Genomic DNA, 12,132 nt, shown 5'->3' with positions numbered 1-12,132 from the left:
AAGGAGACCTTGGCAGGTGCTCACCTCCCAGCAGATAAATTCTAGCCTAACCACAGCACGGAGCCCTGGGGGAAGGCGGCCCCAGCACGTCCTACCGCAGCTCTGGGGACTCCAGGGGCGGCATCCTGGGCCTGTTGTCTGAGGTGCAGGACCTCCGCAGAGCTAAGAGTGTTCCCTTCACGCCACTGAGGGCATGAGCCCAAGATGCTCCCGGGAGGAGGAGGGATCGGGACCAATCTCCTGGGGGAAAGTTAGCCTGCACGGAGCACTTCAGTGTTCCCGCTGGCAGGGAAGTAAGTGGGTTTCTGTGTCCAGCGTGAAGCAGATCGGGGAGGAAGGCATGGAAGGGGCCCCCGGGCTCCAGGTGGGCCACTCCTGCTGCACCTTCCCCTCTGCCTCACTCTCAGGTTTCATCTTGCTGAGTCCCGCCTGCGGACAGTCACACCCCCGTGCTCCAGGGGGGCGTGGGGATGGCTGGTGGTACCTTCAGGGCGGATTTGAGGCGGGACACCTCCGTCTCTGCTGGACGCAGGCCGGGCTGCTGCTCCTGCGTCTGGGGGCGTCTCCCTGTGCCCTGTGCCCTGTGCCCTCCTTTGCGTGCACTCTGCTTCGGCCAGTTAATCTGCCGCCCCCGCCCATCCTGAACACCCCGGTGCTTCCTGGTTGGGACCGTTGGGGCTGCTCGAGAAAGCTCAACCTGCTTTCCATCGTTTCTTCTTCCTTTCAGAAAGTGAAAAGGAAAAGTTTCCACAGACCTCCCCCTACATCACCGAGTAAGTATGACCAGGCCCCTGTCCCTCAAGTTTCCACAGTTTAACTCAGAAAATGGTGGTTGGAAGCCCTCCTTCCCCAGCGTCCTGCGAGGAAGATCAGGACCGCCTTCTTCTCTGAACCCTTAGGGCCACTGAGGCAGGGCCCGCGAGGGCTGAGGTCCCGAGCTGTCACTGTCCCATTGAGCCCCCCTCCTCCCTCCCACACACACAGTGCTTCGCGGCCTTTCACGTTCTCTTTCTTAAGTCGCCATACGCTTCCCAGCGCTGCCAAAGGGAAGACAACGCAGGATTTATTCCTCGAGACACAAAGCTGTTCATCTGGGTGCTTTGCTGAATTTTATGTTTCCCGAGGCCTTTGTGACAAACCAAATCCTAGATTGGCTTCCTTTTGCTGCGCACAAGCCTGTGGCCTTGCCTGACTTATTATCTATGTGTGTGTGTACCATATGCGTAGGCTTACGTTTCTTATATACATAAGTATTTGAAACATACTGTCTTATACATGACACACTCAGAGAATACAAGTGAACTTTCATATTAGCCCAGGAACAACATAATCAGAAAGATAGATTCCTGCAAAGAGAAGAAAGTATGTTTCACATCACAAACAAATACGAGTGTTAGAAAGAAGCATCTGGCAATCTGGAGTTTGGAGGTCCCGGCTCTCCTTCCGTGGAGAAAATTGAGAATTGATATAAAGTGAAAGTATGGGTGTTTGTGTTTTAAACCTTCTCTTTTCAGCCCATTTTGTTTCAGTCCTTCTTGTCTAGAAAGTACCTAAGGTAAATGTCAGACATCTCTCATTATTCTTGCTGGAAGTCAAGCATTTCAAGTGTTGAAAATGCTAGTAATCAAATTACTCTTATCTCGATTTCTGTAAATGTCAGAATTGTGTTTCACGTAATTTAGGATGGCCAGAACCCCCAAAGCATTCAAACCCCCTGAGAGGTGTGCTGTCACTCAGTGGCCCTGCCCCTGCCCGCCTCCCAGCGTGCTCTCCCCCGGCCATGCCTGACGCCTGTCCCCGCAGCAGCGCTGATCCCAGGCACCTTGCTCATCCAACATGGACACTGTGACAGGACACTCTGTGTCCCCTCCCTGGGACACCCCCAGCCCGCCCTCCTAACACTCCCTTAAGAGGTGTGCGCCTGTCTGATTTCCGGGCCGTGACAGAAGGAGTCATGCCTGTCCCGTTCACTTCATGAGTGGTTCTCTTCACTGCCCAGTCCGGGGCCACGTGGGTTTGCAGCTACCCGCGCTCTGAGATTTTCGGGCTTCACAGCGCTCCGGGGAGGCTGGGGCGGGCGGCCAGTTTCCGGTCCTTCCACGCCGACAGGTTTCCACCGCCTGCTGCCTTTTTCCTTCTTCCTTTGCAGCTCTATCCATAGGCGTACATGTTTGGGAATCCTTACTACTTATCGATAAATCCCATACATTTAGGAGGGAAATGTCATTTGTGGGTTTTTTCCGATCGCTAATTTACCTTCATAAATGAGCACTCCAATGTGTCTTTACTCCTTCACCCTAAACAATAATGGGAAATTTTCCATAAATTCTGAAGCCATGGAAAAATCTTAGAAATTTTAAAAATTAAATGTATTAGATTTAGAATCCCAGGACCTTCTACAGATATAAATTTCTTTGGTATTTAAGAAATATAAGCATATTTTATGAATAGCTTGGTTTTGCATAAGTTTGCATAATCTCCATAAGATTCCAGATTAAAATATAATTTTAAAACCTTTCCGTTGTTTTGATGACAAAATCAAAAATGCCCTGGAAAAGTATAATTTTTTCCTCCTTTCTTCTAGCCGTTTTACATATCAAGTTCTAAATATTATTACTTGCACGCTAGGTATTGACAGCAACATGAAAAAATATTTACAGTGTTAAGTATAAAGGATACAAAATTGTGTGTTCACTATGACTGCAGCTATATAAAAATACATATGCCTCTGAAAAAATTGAATGGGAAATTAAGTACTGTAATATTGGTAGAATTTTAGATTCATATTTTAAAATAAATGTCCCGTTATTTCTCTATAATAAAAAGTAAAAAACAAATGTAAGTATACCTACCAATCATAACTACAGTTTTCATTTTGTCGGAGTGTGTTCATCTGGGGTTGTCACGCCCTTGGGAATGTTTTGCTTTACCATTTCTGTCTCTCTGAAGCACGTATGTTGAGCGGGCATTGATACCTTGCACCTCTAAAACCACACGTTGGCTTTTCAGAGTCACCTTATCACTCTAAGCCGCGAAAAGTGGCCTCCTGGAGGTCTCTGAGGACAGCCGGCAGCGTGCCCCTCGGGAGCCGAATGTCCTTAACCCCCCAGAAGCTGTGGCTGGGAAGCTCAAAGCAAGGTATGTGGTCGCCCGGGAGAAACCCTTCCTGCTCGAGGGGAGCGTCTTAGAAATCTCGGGTGGTGACTTGGCACGGAGCGTTTAATACGACTCGTTGGAGCCGCACTGTTTTTGATCTTCTCAAAGACATCGCGCCCCACGGCTTTTACGCAGCATGTGGTGTGGTTCCTGACGTTTGCCGCCTGGGTCCTGGCTTGTCTGGGCGCTGCGGGAAGTCGTGTGTTGGAGCTGCTCCTGCTGGCTTGAGGAGTTGTGTGAGCTGTCCCGTGTCACACCAGCAGCTTGAGATTGGGTGTGCCGGGGATACGCACACCGCAGGAGTGGGCAAACGCCACACGTCAGGGCTTTGTTTATTTTGCGGGCCGGTGGCTGGACGTTTCTCACACACCACTGGTCTCCCTAAGCTTTCTTCAACCCTGAAGACTGATTATTAGAGGCAGCGCCTTACGTTGTCTCTGCTTGTACCTGTCATATTAAATCCATGCACGTTGAAACCAGGAAGTCTGACCCCAGCCCTGAAATCAGACCTCACCTTGGAGCGTGCATGGACCAACAGCCTCCCCCAGCAGCACCCCTGACGATTTGACCGAAGCGGAAAGAATGCAGAGGTCAAATCTCAGGCGTTCTTCCAGGCACGGTGAGCACGTTGATGGTGACACAGCCACGACTGAGGAACAGCAGAGCGGAAGGGCATGGGGATTGGTGGGTGTGCTCTGACAGTGAGATCTGGGGCTCCCTCAGTCAGAGTGTCCTGAGGACAGTGGCCCCTGAAAGTCCATCCTGCCCTCCTAGAAAGCGGCTTTCCCGATGTGGACAGAGACATCGTCCCGGGCTTCAGTGGTGCCTATCTCCCTAAACTTAGAGTTGTATTTAAATTTGTTGTATAAACAATCTCAGAAATGAGAACTGCAAGGATAATAAAAACCCCAGATGTCACCAGAAAGAATCGGTTGGTTTTCATGTTTCCGTCTTCCTGTCTGATCTTACCCACGTGCTTCCTCCCTCCTTTACTGCTTTGCTTGTCGGCCCTGGCCCCGTGGGAAGCACAGAGGAACCTTGTCCTGGTGCCAGGGATGGTCACCTTGCCGCACTGCTAGCTGGCAGCGCTGTTTCAGGCTGGTGTGTTTCAGAGTCCTGACCCCTTAGGGATCACATGAAAGCAGAGAGCAGTGTACACTGTACCTACCGTTAGACATCGGACTGGGTGCTGTCACCTGCGTGATGACATGACCACGTTTGTTTTTGTTTGTCTTTTTATCTGTTTGCTGTTTCAAATCTAAAGACAGCACTTCTCCTTTTGACCCCCTCCATTAATCCTTTTACTATAATTAAGCCCCGTGTTCACATCTTTTAGTTTTCTCTTGCTTCTTCTTTCTATATCAATACCGGTTTTGGTTTCCTTACTTCTGGGGAAAGAAGTTAAAACAAGAAAAAGAAAAAAAAAAAGAATAATTTCATTAACCTCCAGGTTTCCCTTAAGGTGTGGCCAAGAATTCCTTCTACTTTGCAGAAAGTCTTTTCAGAGGGTTGTGTGTCTCCCTGCAGGTTATGTTCCTGGGACCCCTGTCTACAGAGAGATGGAGGGCATGTATGACGAGATCATCGAGCTGAAGAAGGTGGCGTTTCCCTCTGTTCTCTGTTGACTTTAAGCGGGAAAGCCCTCGGTAACGTGGATGGAAAGTCACACCTGTGCTGGGATGTGTCACGTGGGAAATAGGAGCTGTAGAGTGACAGCTGAGTTTAAACCCCGGCCCGGTGCCTGAGCAGCTGGGCGGCACTGGCTCACGGAGAGGGCCTCGAGCCCGCTGTGAGAGGAGCCTGGACAGCAGTTAGAGCCCGCCGTGCTCTGCTTCTCCGGCCCCCACGGTGGACAGCACCCGGGGAGGTCTAGATTAACTCCAGTCCCTCTGCGCCCTGAGACTTGGCCTTATGATAGGTCTTTTGGTGTTATTATTATCAATAACTTCCCGTTTGCATAATTCTTTGGTGGTAAGGGCATTTCACAGGCCTGATCTCAGTTGATGTCCACCAGGGCCCCAAGAGATATAGGTCATAGCCTTGAGATTCAGAGAGGTGAGTAGTCTCTCCAAGGTTAACCAGTAGTAGCACCAGGATTTCCATCAAGGTCACCTGCCACCCGTTCCCTATGGCACAAACTGTACTGCAGTAAATGACATCATCCTCACCTGCTTCACCGTCACCGCTACACCAAACCGGTCTTTAACAGCCGCACATATTCTTGTGCCGCTGGAGAAACGACTGGGCTTCCTTCCCTTCCGTCACGTGAGTCTGTTCACAGACCTGACGTCCCGACCCCAACCCTGCCCCGCCAGCTGAGCCGCGTCCGGCGGGCTGTGATCAGTCTGGGCAGCGTTAAGCAGGGCGTTGGCAGCCAGCGTGCCCAGAGCACGTGAGGAGCCTAGAAGCCATCTCGCCTGAGGGGCACCGGGCCAGGGCCCGTGGACGGGACCCAGCCCTCACCCGCGGGAGCTGCACAGCAGTGCAGGGCCCGCCCGATGAGTCAGGACGTCCCTGTCCAGAGATGTGTTAAGTGAATCGGGCACCGCAGGGAGGGTTGCTACCTTGGTGAGGGGACCGTACCGCGTGAGCTCTGAGAGCCCTGAACAATCGCCGCAGCGACACTCTCAGGAGGAACCTGCCTGGGGCCAGAAATGGGTCTCTGGGTAAAAGGATGCTAACGTCACTCAAACTAAATAAGCCGAGCTTCTCTTCAGAGAGGAGAGACTTTTATCTTCAAGACTCTGTCGCTTTGGCAGCTGGGGCATCAGGGTAGTTTTTCTCGGGCAGGTAATGCCTCAGCTTCCTGTAGAAAAACGGGGCTAATCATAATACAATTTCACAGGGTTTTGTGAGGATTCGATAAAATGGTCCACGAAGGGGCTTTAGTACCGGGCTTGTAGCTGTGCTAAGCACGAGGAATAGGGAAAAGGGAGGGCACTTTTCTGGAATCCATATTTCTGGAAGCAGAATTCCCGGTATTGGATTTCTTATCTTTCCCAGTGACCGTACATTAATCGACTAATTCACTAAACACTTGTGAGGGCCAGTGTCTCTCCTGCCGGCTGTGGCCATGTGGCCGACTCCCCAGGCTTCCCTCAGTGGGACGCACACTGGGTTGGAATTGTCCTTCCAGTGCTGGGGGCTGGCTGTGTTCAGACACTTCGGACTCTCTTCTGAGCACTACGAGTCCCTTGAAAGGAGAAGGGCTTCTCCAGGATAACTGGCTAATTTGGGGGCAGGCTGGTGCTGGAAGCTGGTTAACCACGGAACTAGCTGACCCGCGTGGGCATTTCCAGATGAGGCTTACGAGCACTGGCTTAACCTTACGCTTTTCAGGCTGTGGGGCTTCCCGGACTAGGGAAAAGCTTTTTCAAGTGAGGACGTTGAAAACAAACTTTAAAAATACCCTACCATCACCATTTCATAAAAGAACTATATATGTCCGAAATAATAGGAAGGGCATAATTTCAAAATACAGGAGAGTGGTAAAAATTGAATAAACTTAGTTTTATGGGGCTTCCCTGGTGGCACAGTGGTTGAGAGTCCGCCTGCCGGTGCAGGGGATGCGGGTTTGTGCCCCGGTCCGGGAAGATCCCACATGCCGCGGAGCGGCTGGGCCCGTGAGCCATGGCCGCTGAGCCTGCGCGTCTGGAGCCTGTGCTCCGCAGCGGGAAAGGCCACGACAGTGAGAGGCCCGTGTGCCACAAAAAAAAAAACAAAAAAAAAACCAAAAAAAAACTTAGTTTTATGAAAAACTGACAGTCTTCCCTCTAAGTTCACCCCAGACTGGTGAAAAGTTCATCCACAGGTAAACGTTTGGGAACCACTGCTCTGACCAACTGAGCCTTAGTTGAGGATAAGAATTGTAAATGGACATAAGACTGTGATAGTATGTGGTGTGTGAAGAACATGGGCTTTGTCACACGGACATGGAGGAGAGCATGTCACATGGGCACCTTCCAGAAGTGCTGCTGGCAGTATCGATTGGGGGAGCAGCGTTTGTCTGTGGCAGGGGTGCTGCTGGCATTGTGTGGGGCAGAGTTCCTAGTTGCCCGGGTAGCCCTGCACCTAACGGGGCAGTTACCCCCTGGCCCAGCCTTCACCACCCACTGCACACGCAAAGCCCTGATTGGGAACCAGGCAGCTTGTAAAACACCTCTCCAACTCAGTGTTTCACCAGGGTGTGTGTGCGTGCGTGTGCGTGTGTGTGTGTGGTCCTTCTTTCCTTCAGTCATTACACGTGCACAAAAGCAACATGGATCTGATAAGAACAAAGCTTCGGCGCTTAGAAGAGGAAAACAGCAGAAAGGACCGGCAGATAGAGCAGCTTTTGGATCCTTCCCGAGTAAGTTCCGGGCCCTGCACCGCGGTGCCCCGAGGCAGGCGTGGGGCGTGGCCAACGCGGGGGCGGGGGGGCGTGGCTAGACCACGTCTTGTCTTCATTCCTCAATCTGCTTCCCGCAGGGCCCGGATTTTGTTCGGACTCTGGCAGAGAAAAGGCCTGATACTGGCTGGGTGAGTATAATCTCCAGCAAAACAGATAACCTGTCCACTGAAACCTTACCTTTCAAACAGCCTGTAGAGAGATGCCTTTTCTCTACAGCACTCATACCAGAGGAGGAGCAGATTCGGGGAAGGGCTCGGGACCTCCTGAAACCCTACTCCACGGAGCCGTAGGGATTACAAGAAGATGCTGGGGGGCTCTTAGTGGGAGTGGGAGGGAGGCTGAGCAGGCTTAGCACAAAGGCCGGAAATACACTGTAGAAAAAGGTAGTCACAGTGGGGGACTTAGCCCGCCACACCTAAGAAACACCCGTCAGGCTTAACAAGTGATACTGATTTAAGACAGAGAAACAAAGCAGAAACAGAATTAGACCTTAAAACACATACAAACCCCTCTTGTGTGTTATGTAATAATACATAACAGATTGAATGAAACAAAATTATGGCAAATGGAGCCAGTATGATGAATGCTATGGCAATAAAAGATAGCAGTTGGAGAAAAATGTATCACAATAAACCTCACATGAGTCAAGGAAGTACATTTTTTAAAAAAACCTGATATGCTAAAAGAAAACTGGAAAGGATCCAATTCTGAGATTATTGAACACAAAAATCACATTAATGATGCAATTAATAATGGGTTTGATAACATAAACTTAAAATTTATAATAAAAAGGGCTTCCCTGGTGGCGCAGTGGTTGAGAGTCCGCCTGCCGATGCGGGGGACACGGGTTCGTGCCCCGGTCCGGGAAGATCCCACATGCCGTGGAGCGGCTGGGCCCGTGAGCCATGGCCGCTGAGCCTGTGCGTCCAGAGCCTGTGCTCCGCAACGGGAGAGGCCACAACAGTGAGAGGCCCGCGTACCGCCAAAAAAAAAAGAAATACTTGCCCGTGTGCACAAGGAGGACCGGCCGGGAGTTTCTGTAATAGCAAGAGTGGGTTACAAATTAAGCATTTATCAGTAGAGGAACGGGTAACTAGAATAACATCGATCTGTAGGAACTAGTGGGGACAGATCACCAAGACGGCCTATTGAGTGGAAAGAACAAGCTGCAGAATGACGGGGGGGGGGGGCACCATTTGTGTAAACAACAGCAAAATGCCAGACTTTCAGGGGCTGTGCACACGTGTGTGCGTGTGTAATAAGGCCTAGAGAATGCACAGGAAGTTGATAACAGTATTTAGTTGACAGGGGTCAGCTCCAAGGATATAGTGTCATCTATAATTTTTTTTCAAGAAAATGTATTCATGTATTACTAGTATAATTAAAAATTACCGTAAAATCCAGTTAAAAAGTTGTTTGACTCTTCAAAAAGAAAGAAAGGAATGTTCTTTCGGGAGTACAGGGTGTTATCTCCCAAAGTGTCCCATGAACAGAGAACAGGAGGCATGGAGACGGAAGGGCGTCTCAAGGCCTCTGTCCAGCTGCCCGGCCTCCTCCAGGCCCGCTCCCTCCCAGGGGCGTGCTGGGGACCGGGGTGTCCTGGGCGGGCTAGGCTTGGTGAGTTTTGCATCCAGGGACTGAGGTGGCTTCCTCGAAGGTAACTGTGCAGCGGCCTGTCCTTCCTCCAGAGGGTGGCTGTGGAATGGGATGGAGGGGACGGCGGCACCTTTTGAGTGGGAGCATCCCCTGTGGCCCCACTCACCGGCCCCTCTGCTCTGAGCGGGCAGGACAGCCTGGCCCTGTCTCTCCAGCTGAGTCTAGAAGAGACGCCAGCACTGATGGGGAGGACAGCTAAGCAGGAAGGCGCTCTGGCAGGAGGCTGTGCAGGTGCTGCCGGGTCAGCGGGCCGGGGACACCCACCCCCGCCCGGGGAATGGGGCCGGCTGAGCCCCTGGCGGGAGGGGGAGGGCGAGGCCATGGCCGCAGAGACATCAGCTTGACGCGTCCTGTTGCCTTGGCAGGTGATCAGTGGGCTGAAGCAGAGGATTCTCAAGCTGGAGCAGCAGTGCAAGGAGAAGAACCACACCATCGAGTACGGAGCCTTGGGGGGCCGGCCGGGGTCGGGGGGGTGGCCCAGGCTCGGGAGGGGCCCGCTGGGCGCGCACCTGGCCTGCCTCCGGCTCCACGTCCACACTCGCTATGCCCTCAGCTCCAGCTTCCGTTCCCACCCTGCCCCCACGTCTGTGTCCAGCATCGCCGTTCACCAAAACGGGACCGTGAACAGCCGCGCCTCTTCCATCCGACCCTAAGGAGCAGTGTCCCCCTTTCCTCTTTTCTTGTTCCTGTTCCACTGAAGAAGTGCTTTCTCTCCTTAGTCTTCTGTGGTCACTTTTCATCTCCAAGATGAATTGTATAGACCTTGATACAAGCCCTTAACGCTTGGTCATCTCCCCTACCTGCTTCTCTCACTGTCACGCACTATCCTGGTGCTGTTTTTTTTTTTTTATTATTTTGCGGTATGCGGGCCTCTCACTGCTGCGGCCTCTCCCGTTGCGGAGCACAGGCTCCGGACGCGCAGGCTCAGCGGCCATGGCTCACGGGCCCAGACGCTCCGCGGCACGTGGGATCTTCCCGGACCGGGGCACGAACCCGTGTCCCCTGCATCGGCAGGCGGACTCTCAACCACTGCGCCACCAGGGAAGCCCCCCTGGTGCTGTTTTTAGGGCAGCAGCGCGGACTCCTTTCCTGCTGTTTTATCACAGAGGAGAGCCTTTCCTAGCTGTGTTTGAGTTTACTTAAGGAAATCTGAGTTTTCACTTTCTGTTGTATCCTCTTTATACAATAGAACCCCCCTCCTTTGTTTCTTGCTGGAATCGTCAACTTTAAAATTTTTATCATTTGCCGATTTCTTCTGTGCTTCAGAATCCTGAACTCTGTAACTTTACTTTCATTTCTCTGTTAGAGCCTTTTCCCCAAAGTCTGTTAAGTGTTGAGAACAAGGGGAATTATACAGGCAATACAACTTGAAAAAAATGATTCTCTTTCCTTTAAAGAACCATTCCCTCCACCTTCCCCAAAGATGACTCTTCCCGACTACCCCTGAGGTCTTTCTTCACAATTACTGCGGTTTTTGAAGACAGGCCCTTGTTAGCAAAGAATACCTGCCGGGGGTTGGTTACCTCACCCTGGAAAGGGGCAGGTCCAACGAGGAAGGGCCCTGTAGGTGTGAGAATTCTCTCCTCGGCCTTGTGCAAGGCCACGGCCAGCTGAGGGCCGGCTCAGGCTTCGCTTCCCAGCCCGGTTCTCTTCCAAAGCCCATCCTTCTCCCTGTTCCGGGAAACAGGCTTCCTCTTGCTCTGCCCGGGAATGCTGGCACTGCCATGTCAACTCTGAACTTGGGTTTTTAGCAAACTGCAGACTGATATGAAGACCACTAACTTGGAGGAGATGAGGATCGCCATGGAGACGTATTACGAGGAGGTGCGTGCCCTCCTGCCCCGGGGCGGGGGGCGGGGTCGGAGGGTGGGGGGCCAGCTGCACTGAGGGGCCCTCTTCTAGTTCATCTTAACTTGAACACAAATCAGCAACTTAGCGCTCACTTCCTGCCACTGGGCGGAAGTCAGGAATCACTGCCGTTTTTTCGTTTTGTATTAAATGCATTTTAATTTGGTGTTTACAGATTCATCGTCTCCAGACTCTCCTGGCAAGTTCTGAAACGACAGGAAAGAAGTATGATCCTCTCCTTGGGAGCCATGTTTCATGTGTTGTTTTCATGTTAAACTGCTGTCAGAGCAGGGTAGGCCTTAGGTGGGGCCTGCAGACACTGCCCTGACTTGGGAGCCTGCGCCCATGTTACTCATGGTTAGAGCTGGCGTGTTTCCCTTTGGGATGTTACAGATGTGCCCCCACAGTTGCCATGTAACAGCACAGTCGGTGCTCTGGGCTCTCATTGTTCGTACTACTTCACAGCTTCCAGCTTAGACTTAGAAAACACTGTTTTTCAAAGCAGATCTTCCTTTTCGGAAGACATTTAGTACCAAGTACAAGTTCATCTTGCCAAATAAGTTTATTAGGAGAGACATCAAAGTTTCCTTATCTCGTGGATTTTCCCTTGTCCCTTTCCCAGGTGATAGCAGGCTTTCAACAAATTAGGAAAGGAGGGATCCCTTATCTTAGATTTGGTTGTGTCACCAGCCTGTGCAGTGAATTACTGACATTTATTGAGCATTTACAATGTGCCAGGCACGGTCTTCCCTTTTTTCCTTTCCTCCTAGTAGTTTAAAATGAGGGCTGGTCGGGACTTCCCTGGTGGCACAGTGGTTAAGAATCTGCCTGCCAGTGCAGGGGACACAGATTCAAGCCCTGCTCCGGGAAGATCCCACGTGCCGAGAAGCAGCTAAGCCCGTGAGCCATGGCCGCTGAGCCTGCGCTCTAGAGCCCGTGCGCCACAAATACTGAGCCCACGTGCCACAACTACTGAAGCCCGCGTGCCTAGAGCCCGCGTTCTGCAACAAGAGAAGCCACCGCAGTGAGAAGCCTGTGCGCCGCAACAAAGAGTAGCCCCCTCTTGCCGCAACTAGAGAAAG

The 12,132-nt window shown here is 51.6% G+C and overlaps 1 protein-coding gene across 1 annotated transcript in view; it reads left to right on the top strand.

The window, feature by feature from the left end:
- Window positions 1-12,132, top strand: part of IQCE (IQ motif containing E) — a gene marked incomplete at its 5' end in the record, with an annotated part of 39,413 nt that overhangs the window by 7,171 nt on the left and 20,110 nt on the right. The window contains 8 exon segments of the mRNA XM_082857489.1: window positions 728-773; window positions 3,010-3,138; window positions 4,684-4,754; window positions 7,391-7,504; window positions 7,624-7,674; window positions 9,568-9,638; window positions 10,954-11,026; window positions 11,226-11,275. Coding sequence (XP_082713615.1) covers window positions 728-773; window positions 3,010-3,138; window positions 4,684-4,754; window positions 7,391-7,504; window positions 7,624-7,674; window positions 9,568-9,638; window positions 10,954-11,026; window positions 11,226-11,275 — 605 coding nt within the window.

The sequence above is a fragment of the Leucopleurus acutus genome (assembly GCF_964270905.1).
Source record: "Leucopleurus acutus genome assembly, chromosome: 16".
NCBI lineage: Eukaryota > Metazoa > Chordata > Mammalia > Artiodactyla > Delphinidae > Leucopleurus > Leucopleurus acutus.
The sequence above is the reverse complement of the archived record's forward strand: the minus strand, read 5'-3'. Positions and strand labels throughout refer to the sequence as shown.